The 14169-nt window shown below is 32.8% G+C and overlaps 1 protein-coding gene across 1 annotated transcript; it reads right to left on the bottom strand.

The window, feature by feature from the left end:
• Positions 1 to 2238: 2238 nt before the first annotated feature.
• LOC115712475 (L-ascorbate oxidase homolog) lies at positions 2239 to 5683 on the bottom strand. The gene is made up of 8 exons (XM_030640755.2): positions 5359 to 5683; positions 4841 to 5033; positions 4642 to 4751; positions 4278 to 4548; positions 4066 to 4168; positions 2855 to 3566; positions 2703 to 2781; positions 2239 to 2615 (listed from the first exon to the last, which is right to left on the bottom strand). Exons 2-8 carry the CDS (start codon positions 4982 to 4984, stop codon positions 2418 to 2420), a joined length of 1617 nt encoding a protein of 538 aa, XP_030496615.2. The 5' UTR covers positions 4985 to 5033; positions 5359 to 5683; the 3' UTR covers positions 2239 to 2417.
• Between the last annotated feature and the right edge of the window lie 8486 nt (positions 5684 to 14169).

The following is a 14169-nucleotide window of genomic DNA, read 5'->3' as shown; positions in this document are numbered from 1 at the left end:
AAGAAAAAAAAGTTCTCAGCAAATTACTAAGTTTTCAGATCATTTGCATAGATATGATATAGTTGTTGATATATTCATCAAAGCCTTAGGTTGTTCTCGTTTTACACTTTTGAGGTCCAAACTTAGTGCTCAAGATTCCACGACGCTAAGTTTGAGGGGGGTTGTCAATATTAGTTAGTTTTTTATTAGCTAGGCTAGTAATTAGTACAATTGTTATGTAATTAGCTCTTACCTAATTGCAACTTGCTTAGCTTATAAATACTCTATACTTATGCTAAACATTTTTCTAATAATGAGAAGTAATTTCATTCACCAAATCTTTTGTTTAACATGAGTCACACAAAGTTTCTCAACAAAAAAAAAATTAAATTTAGAATGTTTTGCGAAACAATCAGCAAACTGATTGTAAGATGGAATATATTTGCTTCTTCAAGATTTTGTCATGAATAAAGTGAATGTCTAGCTCTATATGCTTCGTTCTTTCCTGATAAATATTATTTGGGACTAGTGTACTAGTATTCATGCATGTTGCTGTGGCACCATATATATGAATGATGTGGGTGCATGGCAAAGTATATATACTATAACAATATTTCAATGGAAACTAGCTTGTTGAACACACAATTGACCAAGCAACCACGATTTGTATCATCCGAGTAACAAGTCCAATATCATGCTATATGGACTTTATATCATCTGAGTAATAAGTCCAATTAATCTGCGTCAAAGTACCCCATAAAGATTAATCTGTCATTGAACTTAGTATACAACCCATAGTGCAAGGTTTTTAGATACCTTAAAATTTGCTTTGCTCTCTTTGTATTGTAGTAAAAGCTTTCAGGTATTATAGAGCTCCAAATCACGTTTTTGTAGTGAGTTTTAATATTTAACTTAGTACCATCATGGATGGACAAAGGTATTCCAGCCACCATATATAGATGTTGGACAGGCTTTTAAATTGGTCATTTTATTCTTTCACCAGCATATAGTATTCTATAATATATAAATATGTATGTATATTTATTTGAATTGCACCTTTGATGGCAAGGAATTATAATCAAATTGTTTTAATTTACTAATTTATGAGTAGTGTTGGATATATATATTAAATGGTATATAATTTTTACATAAATTTTAATTAATTGTACAGTTATAATTAATTAATGTATAAAAAATATATGATTCATGTCACAAATTTTCTTAATTTATATATATAACTATAATAATAAGTAATAATATCCTTGAAAAAAAAATAATACTAAGTATCTGGTTGTATTTTAATTCAGATGCACGTGCAAGCAAAGTCATTGACCACAACTTGCTGGCCGCCCCGGATCTAATTCTAAATAACTATTTAAATGGGGAATACAAATTTACGTATCCAATAATAAAAAATAAATAAAACAAGGACTCTTAATTAGATATACATAATACATGCAAGATTAATTAAGATTAAAATTGGTATATGTAGATCATATTCAATCAAATTAATTAATCACTATAATAGGACCGATCTTGAATATATAATTTTTTAAGAACTAAAGTTTTTATTTATAAAAATATAGAAGGTAAAGATGTAATTGTACAAAAAATCAAACAAAGTGTTAAACATAGAATAGAATTGTTTTGGCCAAAAAGAATTGGTCAAAAAGATAGAGATTGGTTTTATTCATTGTAAAAAGAAGAAGAAAAAAAAAAAGAAAAGAAAAGTGAGGTGTATTGTTCATAAGGTTTTTAACATAAAGACGCTCTTTCTTTGTAAATGGTTGTACAAAAGTGTTGTGGATCAATAATAAATTGCTGATTTATCAAAAAAATATATATAAAAATACATTTTTTTAAGTAAAGAATAAAATAATAATTAAAAAAATAACGATGAATAAATCTCATAACAATTATAAATAAACTATAAAATAATCAAAAAAAATTAATCTCAAAATAATTATAATACAACTATAAATAAATTATAAAACAAAAAAAAATATTTATTATTTTTATTAAAAATATAATCTTGTAAATGGAAAAGCTCAAACCATAAAAATAAAAATAAAAATTCTATGTTAACATATTTTTGTAATTTTTTTTTGAAATTTTTGATCTAATAGATAAATTATTCAATAATCTAACTCATTAATCATATTAACTAATAATGTTTGTTGCAGCTGCACACTTAATAAATAATATATTCATAATTTGGTCTCATTTTCTTCCTTGAAGAGTAACAATTACACCAATATATATAAATATTCTTGTTTTAATTTCTTGACAGTCACACCCTCGTAACTGATCATCATCATCAAACTCAAACATACACTTATAACTTATAAATTAAAAAGAAGAAAAAAAAATAAAAATATAAAAGGAGGATGGCTACAACTTAAATAATCATAATAATAATCAATGATAATAAGAATTAACTAGTGATTTTTAGCCTTGCCACATTTGATAGCATTAGCTGGAATGTCAGTCTCAGTGTAAGGGCTCTTCTCATCGTTCCATACTCTCACATACAATTGTTGCCCTAAATATCTTCTTTCCCATATTGCTGACCTTAAATTCCACATCCCCTTGTTGTCCAACGACACATATATAACAGTCCAACATTTTGGATATACCTGTAATTAATTAAATCATCAACCTAATTATTATTATTATTATCATAATATAATAACCTTTATCAATAGTCAAAAATAAAAAATTACCGAAACAGTGTGTCTTGGAATCCCATCAACCAAATTGTAACGTCTCCTCATCTTAGGTTCCCATTGCCGAGGCCCATATCTGATTATAATAACATAATAATTAGATATTGAATATTGTTACAATAATTAATTAGTTAAATTAAATTACTTACCCAACAACATAGAAGCTATTTCCGTCCAAATGCCAAGATTGAACCTTAGACTCATTATTTTGGAAAACAATTTCAACATAATCATGAAGAGCAGTTCCAATAACAGATGTGCCAAGTCTAGGAGGAGCCGTAGTAGGAGTATCTTTAATCGAGTTTAAGGTAAATACCCCAGGAATATTGTACCAATCAGCCATTTTCAATGGAGTGCTTGGATCAACATAAGACACACTATTCACTGCGTATCGAAGTTTACCACCAATTTGGGCTTGTGAGTTACCCAAAACGATTGTTCTGGCAACCTTAATCGTCCCATAATGGAATGAGCCTTGTGGATTGGGCCTAGCAGCATTGGCAGTCAAGTTTAGCCTGATGGTTCGGGCCTGCTTCATGGACCAATGGATATGATAAGTTGGGCCGATTGGTAATGGGCCTTGAGGTGGGGTGGATGAGCCAGCGTATCTGAGAATTGCTGTGGTAGTGAGAATGGGCTTAGTGAAACGTGTAGAGGCCACAATGTAATAGTCTCTAACATTGTTGCGTAAGGTGACCAAAAGAGCTAGTGATTGGCCTGGGTGAATGTCTATTGACTCGTACACCTCTTGGAGTGTATGTGCTCCTTCAACCTCAACTAGTACCATTTTGTGACCCTGAATTCGAAAGTTTATTGATGTTGCTATCCCCACATTTGAAACCCTCAACTTGTACGTTTTTCCTATACAATATAACCAAACCAAACTTAATCATTTCTATAAATATAGTACATATATAGCAAAGTGTAATTAGTTTATCTCTATAATTGTTTGGTCATGATTGAGTTGATTAAACCCAGCTCTATTAAAATTTGGAATAAGGTAAAAATCAAAATACATATATATATATAGTACATATATAGCAAAGTGTAATTAGTTTATCTCTATAATTGTTTGGTCATGATTGAGTTGATTAAACCCAGCTCTATTAAAATTTGGAATAAGGTAAAAATCAAAATACATATATATATAGTACATATATAGCAAAGTGTACTTAGTTTATACAGAATTAATATATTGTGTTACACTTGGACATAATATTTCTATTTTCGTTCTTCTATTTTTCATTTATATAGCAGTGAATTTTCTTTAACTTTATTTTTAGAAAAAAAAAATATGCTATATATTTCTTTTAAAAAAAAAAAAAGATGTAGTGGAGAGGGGAGAGGAGTGAGTGTGTACCTTTTTGTCCTGAGAAGACAGCCTTATTTTTAGAACGCCCATTGATGAGAAGACCATCAGGAAGAGGAAGAGATTTGCCTGAGTCCAATATCTTTGCTAATGCCTGCAGTAATTATATATTAATTTTTTTTTTTTTGAATGAATTATTTGTTCATGTATAAAAATTATAATAAGAATAATAATACAAAATATGTATAATGGTAAATAAATACCTTGTGGCCAGCTTTGAACCAATCACCAACGAGTACAGTGTATTCTTGGGTTGGGATTATGTATGGGACTGCAATGACAGACCTATGTGCAATGTTGAAACCACCAAAACCACCAGAAGCTCTGTGCAATTTAGTAGAAGGGAAGTAAAAGTATGATCCAATCTGATCTTTTGTTTGAAATTTATATGTCCAGTTTGTCCTTGGTTGAATTGGACAGTTTGTTCCAAGCACTCCGTCTTGCCATGAAGTCTTTCTTTGTTTAATTCCATTCCTATAATATAATATAATAATATATTAATTAAATAAATTCAAAAAATATGTCCTTGGTTGAATAAAATTAATTAAATAAATAATTAGTAATTACCATGTGATGAGGAAAGGCTCATCTAGCTTGTTAATGACATTTACAATGATGTTGTCATTGGTCACACAATCAATAGTTGGGCCTGGAAATTGCCCATTAATGAGGATACCCTGTAAATTAATTAAGTGAACCAAGCATTAATTAATTGGTTATATATATATAGGTATATTTGTTATATATAATTTAAATTATAATATACCTGCTGAGGAACTCCAAGAGGAGAAATTTTGCCGTATGTGACTTCCCATGTATAAAATCTGTATGGGTCTTCTGCATGAATTGAACTTAGACAAGCCAATGTAATAACCAACAAGATATGCAACAAAGTGGTCTCTTTCATCATTTCCTTATATATATTTCTCCAAGGAAATAATAAAATCCAAGTACTGTATCTGTAAATTCATAAAAGCAAAATTATTGTTTCAACTCAATATTATGCCAAACTATATTATATACGTGTGTGTGTATATTCTGATTACGTACACACAATTTGGTTATATGAAGCCAAAAATAATAAGTAAATAAAACAATATTTTATAGTTGCAGGGCTTGCAAAAAGAGAAACAATATATACCATTATTCATTTAATTTGTGATTTGCATAAGAGTTGCTCTAATATACTTATATATTACTTATACATATAGATATTATTCAAAGTAAAAAAAAAAAGACAAAATAAATCCTACTAGCTAGCATATATATATATATATGATATACCTGAGTTATAGAATTCTCCCCAAGGAACGAGAAATTCCTTGAAAGGAGAATGTAGAGTAGTAAAGAAGTAGTGAATAAGAGAAAAGTGGCAATGGTTGAGTGGTGAGTACGAACACCAAAGCCTATGCTTATATATATAATAAAAATTAAAAAAAAAATTACAAACCCATTACCCCATAGAATATTAGAATATGAAAGAATTAACTAATAAAGATCAGTGCCTTGGCTGTGACACAATGGGATGTGACAGACATATTTTTGAAAACCGATGCCAAAAATAAAATAAAACTCCCCAATGCTCATATTTGCGGCGCACTTCATGCTAAAAATACATGCCACTCATTTAATTCCCTTACAAATTAACTCATATATAATTAATGAATGAGACTTCTCTTCTTCTAGCTATAGCTAATTAATTTATCAGTAGAAGAAATACGTACTTAATTATATTATCGTAACCAAAACAATTAATCCCATGTTGCACCATTTGACTCTAATCATAAATGCATGCAAAATATTTACGTAGTTGTAGATTATTTTATTAATGTTGTTTTTGGTGTGTATACGTAGGCAGTATAGAAAGAGGTTAATTGTGTGGAGAGCTTGGAAATTGTCGGTGGTGACAACAAAGAAAGATCCAAAGAAACCGAAAGCATCGCAGCCGAGAACGGATCGCTTATTAATTGAGCTTTCAATTCTTTTTTTTTTAATATATATTTATTTATACTAGTCAATCAAATTGTTATAAATATATTTATATAATAAAATTCGTGTGTGTGTGTGATTTTCAATAATTAATATTTAACTGTTGAGTTACTAACTTACTACAGTTTATAGCAGCTTATAGATCGATCTCCTCTCACAATCTTAATTAATGATCAATTTTAGATATTATTAGTTGACTTTGCTTTCGTAGATACTGCTTCTTCGATAATGTGTTTATTAATAGCTATTATTGAAAATATTCCCTTCTTCATGTATTTATCATACAGAAATAGAATAATTATACGAAGGTGTTAAGTATGCTATAACGTATCTTATGTTTAAAATAACTGTGTTCTAATCGGTATTTTGTGGATTAGATTTAAATTATTATGCGGATTGGATCTAAAATATAAAATTTATTTTTAGTGCGGCTCGAATATACTATAAAAAAAATAGTGCGAATTGAATTAAATGAACATCGATATATAGTTAACATATTTTCTAACTATATATATGAAACCTCTCTTGTATATTTGATTTGTTGAAAAAGACTATAATGTCATTTGGTGGGCTTGGGAGTACTTCTTCGCAATATTTTATTACTTCAATACTCAATGAAGCTCAATCACGGAAACAAACACTTAGATTATTATCAGATCAACTATATGTTCCTTTTCCGCTATGTCTATCACCCAATCTTAATGTAAATTAAGATTTTTAATGATGATTTTATAGACTAATTAGTTTAAGTATGTTAATAATTCAAACATTACAAATATTAAGTTTATTTTATATATGTAGTTTAATTTGAGACATTATAATAGTAATAAATATTGTATTTATTTTGGTACTAAATTAGAATATTTTTAATTTATTAAATTATATTCAATTTTTTATATAATTTATTAGTTTATTATTTATTTTTTTTAATTATATTTAATTTATTTATCTTTTGTTTTTTAAAAACTAAATATATTAGTGGCGGATCCCGCTGCTAATAATTTGTCAGCTTTGTAAGCCGAACTTGACCAAAAAAATTAGTGGTAGGATCACAGAGTCCACCGCTTATTAGCGGCGGACTAGAAATTTGGCGCTAATAATTATTAATAGCGTCCTGTTTTTAGCGTTGGATGCCCGCCGCTAATAACCATTAGCAACGAAAAAAATGAGTTAGTCCGCCTCTAATACACTTAAAAATGTTGTAGCGTATATAGTTACTCAGCTATAACTAACTTGTGATTATATTTATTTATGTTATAGATATGTCAAATTTAGGTTTAGCTTCAAGTTCAGACTCAACATTAGAGTGTCCTAGTGGGCTACGTAAGTGAGGTCGAACATAGACAACTAATATAATTCAAATTATGGACCAAGGAAACCTAGGCATGTTTTTCGGTATGAAATATATTTTTATTAACCTAATTAACTTGAACTTCGCCATGAAAAGTTATACTGACTACTTATATTATTAAATATCTACAGGCTGGGTAGTCCTATTTATTATAGGGAAATTTCTGCTTAAATTTTTAAAAAAATACTTAACAATTTAATGTAGGTATATTTGGGAAAGCTTATCTAAATTGAAACAAGTTTTCAAGTTTATGACTCGGAGCTTCTCACAATCCACAGCAAAAAAACATATAAATAGTACTAGATTGGCTAGTTGTTAAGGCAGTTAGTTGAGTCTGTTAGTTGTTAGTTCTGTTAGCCTTTCAGTTGGTTGTTGCAACTGCTTTCTGTTAGTTGTTTTCCTTGCTGCTTCTACATGAATGTTGTATAAATATCTTGTACATTTATTCATTCAACGAGATACTCTTTCTTCTCCATTGTCTTTCTCTCTGTTACCTTTCTCTCTATCTTTCTCTGTTCTTTCCTTCTTTCATGTTCTTGTTCATGGTGTGTATTTGCTCATGGCTCACAGGTTTAACATGGTATCAGAGCGCTGGCCTCCGCTCAGTGCTAATATGGCAACTGTAGGTGTTGCAGGTATCGGTAACAATGGATCCAACTCCAATGGAGCTCAAACTCCTCAAACCAGATCTCAATCTCCTCAAGAACCAGTGTATTTCAACCATAGCATCTCGATACGTCTTAATGATCATAATTTCCTCCTTTGGAAACAGCAAGTTCTTGTTGCGATTAGAGGAAATCGTCTTCTCAAGTTCATCCAAGAGTATCCTCCAGCAGAGTTCTTGTCTGTAGAAGATCGTATCCAAAACAGAGTCAATCAGGTCTATGTTGATTGGGAGGTTCAGGATCAGTTGCTGGTCTCGTGGTTGCTGTCTTCCATGTCTGAGATTCTTCTCACACGCATGGTAGGCTACAACACAGCTCGACACATTTGGACGACTCTGGAGAAACACTTTACTCTGCAGGTTTCTTCGAAGATCTTGGAATTTCGTACGAAGCTTCAAAATCTAAAGAAAGGAAGTCTGAGCTTAAACGATTACCTGTTGAAAGTGAAACAAAATGTTGATCTTCTTGCTTCTGTAGGAGAAACCTTGAGCGATCGAGATCATATAGCTACTATTTTCAAAGGACTTCCGAGAAAGTACGACACCTTCGTCATCTCAACAAATACTCGGGTTGAAGAATACACTGTAGGGGAAATTGAGGCTCTGCTTCTTGCATCTGAGTCAAGGATTGAAAAAGCTGGAAAAAAGCTAGATCTCAGTGCTAATCTTGTTACTGATGATCAAGACTCAACTATGGAAGCCAATCTAGCCTGGAGAAGGTTTAGACAGCAATTTGGCCGTGGAAATTTCCAATCTCATAATGGAAACATGAACTTTAACAACCAGTTTGGCAATTCATTTCCAAATCGCGGTCAAGCTTCTAGCAGAGGCACCTTTTTTCCCAATCGTGGAGGCAGACCTGGTTCCAATCTGGATAACAAAGTTCAATGCCAATTTTGTTTGAGGTATTGTCATACTGCTACTGATTGCTTTTACCGGTTTGACAAGAATTTTTTAAGTTCACAAACAGGTCCAAACACCAGTAGCAGTGGCTTGCATCAAACTCAGAAACCACAGGCCAACATTGCTACTAACAACCACTCAAATGATGCAAATTGGTACCCAGATTCTGAAACTACCAATCACTGCACCCCTCAAGCTCAAAACCTTGCGAATTGCTTTGACTATGATGGTCAAGATCAAATGTATGTAGGAGATGGTACAAGTTTGTCTATAAAGCATATTGGTCAATCCTTTTTTATTCCTCAGCATTCATCTCATTCTCTTGTTTTAAACAACTTACTTCATGTACTCGAAATTACAAAAAAATCTCATCAGTGTTGCTAAGTTTGCCAAGGATAATAATGTTTATTTTGAATTCCATTCTGATTTGTGTTTTGTCAAGGAGGAAGTGAGTCATACTATCTTGCTGATGGGGAGGCACAAGAATGGCTTGTATTCTTTTGATCAGTCTCAAATTAGCACCATTTACTCGAGCCCTAGCTGTCCTTTACCCACCCACTGCAGCAAACAGAACCAAGATCAAACCAGTAGCAGCTTGTCTACTTCATCTGTGTCTAAATGTACCTTTGTAGCTACTCTAAATAATACTGCCTTTACTGTGTCAAGTTATTTTAAGTGTAATCCAAGTGTCAAAAACAACTTCACATTGTGGCATAATAGGCTTGGCCACCCATCTGAGAAAGTTGTCCAAACTGTTCTCAAAACTTGTAATATGCCACCTGTTAATAAAGACTCTCATTTCTCAGTTTGTGATGCATGTTGTCTTGGAAAAATACACAAATTTCTTTTTCCTAAAGCATCTAACACTGTTATTTCTGAACCACTTCAGCTTGTAGTGTCTGATTTGTGGGGACCATCTCACACATTATCCTTAATGGATACAAGTATTACATCCACTTTGTGGATGTCTACTCAAGGTTCACTTGGTTGTATCTATTAAAGAATAAATCTGATGCCCTCAAAACATTTCAACACTTCAAATCTGAAGTAGAATTGCAATTAGGAAAATCCATTAAAACCTTGCAAACAGATTGGGGGTGAGTTTAGATCCTTTACCACTTTCTTAGCTGACAATGAAATTCATCATAAACACCCTTGTCCTACCACCCATCAACAAAATGGATTGGCTGAGAGAAAGCATAGACACATTGTTGAAAATGGTCTAGCACTTCTTGCTCAAGCCTCATTGCCACTTAAGTTTTGGGATGAGGCATTTCGAGCATCAGTTTATATTCATAATAGACTGCCTACTCCTTTGTTGCAAAACAAATCTCCCTTAGAGACTCTATTCAACACTAAACCCGATTACTCTATGTTTAGAACATTTGGTTGCAAGTGTTACCCGAACATACGACCTTATAATAAACACAAATTAGAATTCAGATCTACTCCTTGTACCTTTCTTGGTTATAGTCTTAACCATAAAGGTTACAAGTGCTTAGACACCAAAGGTCGATTATACATATCTCGTGATGTTGTATTTGATGAGTTTTCCTTTCCCTATGAACAACAACCTGGTCACACTGTTAGTAATAGAGTCACTCCCATGCAGTCTATTGTCTCAGCTATCATTCCTGTTTGCTCTCACTACAGACACCCCTACACTATGCATGATCTTGTTCAGCCCCCTCCCATCCACAATGCTGAAATTGACCAAAATGCTTTACATGACATCTCTCGTACTACAGATCCTTGCAATATTGCTAACAATGGTTCCTGTTCAGTTTTTCCATCTTTTCTTGTTGCAGATGGCACGACTGCTGCAACTCCTTTTCCTGAAGCTGCTGAGCCTACTGCTGTTTCTGGTATACAGCAACCATTGGATCGAATCACACCTGCTAATGAGGCTACTGGCACTCTCTCTAACATTGCCCAGCAGGATACTCAACTTGATACACCTTCTCCTTCACAAAGAGAATCTATATCTCTTGATCCAAGGCCTCCTCCTGCTTGTTCTTCCCCTGCTGCTCTGCCCCTGTTAGCAGGTTGTCTTGCTGCACCTGATAGAATCAACACTCACAGAATGACAACAAGGTCTAAATTGGGGATTTTCAAACCTAAAGCCTATCTTGCTTCAAGAGAACCTACTTCTCTCAAAGAGGCTCTTCAGCAAGAACATTGGAACCGTACTATGGGAGATGAAATTCTAGCATTGGCTAGAAATAAAGCATGGGTTCTTGTTAGGCTTCCTGAAGGGAGACAAACCATAGGATGTAAATGGGTATATAAGAAAAAGGAGAATCCTGATGGTAGTGCTCTAAAACATAAGGCTAGGTTGGTAGCAAAGGGATTTCACCAACAAGCTGGGTTTGACTTCACAGAAACTTTTAGTCCTGTGGTCAAACCAATTACTATAAGAGTTGTACTCACTCTGGCATTGTCCAAAGGATGGGATGTTAGACAATTGGATGTCAACAATGTCTTTTTGAATGGTGATCTTCAAGAAGAAGTGTATATGACACAACCACCAGGGTTTGAAATTCCTGGACAAGAACATCTTGTGTGCAAGTTAAATAAAGCCTTATATGGACTCAAACAAGCTCCTAGAGCTTGGTTTGAAAAGCTCCAACACTGTTTGACATCTCTTGGCTTCATTTCCTCTAAGTCTGACCATTCCTTGTTTATCAATCATTCACCTCAGTCAACAACTCTTGTCCTAGTGTATGTTGATGACATTTTGATAACAGGAAATGACTTAGCTATTGTCGATGCTCTCATCACTGATTTGAACTCCAAGTTCTCCTTAAAAGATCTTGGTTCCCTCAGTTACTTCCTCGGCATAGAAGTCAAACACACAGATGAAGGTCTTCATCTTTGTCAAACAAAATATGCTTAAGATCTTCTTGTCAAAGCTCAAATGCTTGGTTCAAAGTCTGCCCCTACACCTATGGTTAGTGGCCTTCGATTATCTGCCAATGAAGGAGAACCAGTGGCTGATGTTCAGCACTACAGGTCCATTGTAGGTGCCCTGCAGTATCTCATTATCACATGACCTGAATTGTCTTTCTCTGTGAATAAGGTCTGTCAATTCATGCAACGACCCTTATCTACTCATTGGCAAGTCGTGAAGCGCATCCTCAGGTATATAAGTGGCACTTTGCATCATGGTCTTCATTTCACAACACCTCGCACACTTGATCTTGTTGCATTCTGCGATGCCGACTGGGCATCTGACCCTGATGATCGCAAGTCTACCTCAGGATATGCTATATTTTTTGGTTCTAACTTGATAGCATGGAAGAGTAAGAAGCAGCAGACCATCTCTCGATCCAGCACAGAGGCTGAATATCGAAGTGTAGCAACTGTCACTGCAGAGATCACTTGGCTCCACTACCTGTTTTCTGAGCTGAACATCCAACTTCCTCAGTCACCTGTCATCTGGTGTGACAATCTTAGCACAATTATGCTCACTCAGAACCCTGTGTTGCATGCTAGGACGAAGCACATAGAGTTAGACTTATATTTTGTGCGAGAGAAGGTGTTGAATAAGCAGGTGCACATCAAACATGTAGCAGCATATGACCAACTTGCAGATGGGCTGACCAAGGCAATTTCTAGCCAACGGTTCTCTACTTTCAGGAACAAACTCAAAATTGAAGACCTTTCAATTCTGAGTTTGAGGGGAGGTGTTAAGGCAGTTAGTTGAGTCTGTTAGTTGTTAATTCTGTTAGCCTTTCAGTTGGTTGTTGCAACTGATTTCTGTTAGTTGTTTTCCTTGCTGCTTCTACATGAATGTTGTATAAATATCTTGTACATTCATTCATTCAACGAGATACTCTTTCTTCTCCATTGTCTTTCTCTCTGTTACCTTTCTCTCTATCTTTCTCTGTTCTTTCCTTCTTTCATGTTCTTGTTCATGGTGTGTATTTGCTCATGGCTCACAGGTTTAACACTAGTTGGTTAGGAACGATGAGAAACTAACACCAAATGTTCTTTATTCTTGAAATATCAAGTAAAGCCTACTATTTAAGAGATAATTAAAAATATTTGTCATATTCTTTAAAATTATTTTTACACTATCTTATACATGTGTGTGTGTATTTTAGTGTATATTGGACGCTCAAGATCGTTACACCATAGAAGATTTAAACTCTATAAATGCTCTATAAATGTTCTAAATAAATTGATGATATGCTAGGGAGATAATTATTCAATTACTCTCAGTATAAGAAATTAATTAGCTAATTAAGTTATGTTAAGTAGTTGAAATAGTAATATAACTTTCAAAACAGGCATACGAGAAGATCGGGGACGAATGAGTTCCTTTGACCATATCCAAAAATAGTAGGCAATTTGCTCAAAAAAAATCAATAATGCAGTTTTTATGTCTTAGAATACATCACTTACATCGTCAACTCTGCAATGCTAGTAGATTCATAGAGAGAAAAAAGTAAGTTGTACTTATTAATTTATTTATTTTATTAACGAAGAATCTAATACATATACTAATAAAAATATTTATATTTTCTTTTTACAGTTTAGGACACTTATTTTGATGTGACGCAAAAAAAAAGATTTGTTACCAGCAAGAATGGTTAATAAAATTGATTGCGATGATTTAGTAGTAGAACATGTATAAGAATATTTTTTTTTTTCTATATTTAAATAACTATTAAACAATTAGAGTAATTTTAGAATATTTGTGTAATATATTTATGTAAAGTAATGTAAATATGTACATTTATTTAGCTTATCAATTTAATTTTTAGTTACATAAAATTAATATTTAATTTAAATATATTAAAATAGAGAAAAAAAAATCTAATTTTATATCGAAAAATCATATTTCAAATTATTTAAAAAAAAAAAAAAGAGCCATAAGATGTGATTTATTATACAATAACTGACGCTATTTATAGGATATCGGTTAATAATCGACACTATAGGAGTTGATTCGTGTTTAAGCAAGACTATCATTATTATAAAATAACTGCTGCCATGTAGGGCTTATACTTTCGATTAACTCCCACTTTAGCAATTCATGAAACGACAAGAATTATAAATTTCTCCAAAATCGCAAAGGGCAAAAAAAAAAAAACACCTTTACAAACTTTTTTTTTGTAGTAATGGCAGGTGGGTCCCTTGCCACTTGGAACAGTCTTAAGCGTTGCCACGTGTTTTATCTAAA

This window comes from Cannabis sativa, chromosome 4, assembly GCF_029168945.1.
Source record: "Cannabis sativa cultivar Pink pepper isolate KNU-18-1 chromosome 4, ASM2916894v1, whole genome shotgun sequence".
Lineage (NCBI taxonomy): Eukaryota > Viridiplantae > Streptophyta > Magnoliopsida > Rosales > Cannabaceae > Cannabis > Cannabis sativa.
The sequence above is the reverse complement of the archived record's forward strand: the minus strand, read 5'-3'. Positions and strand labels throughout refer to the sequence as shown.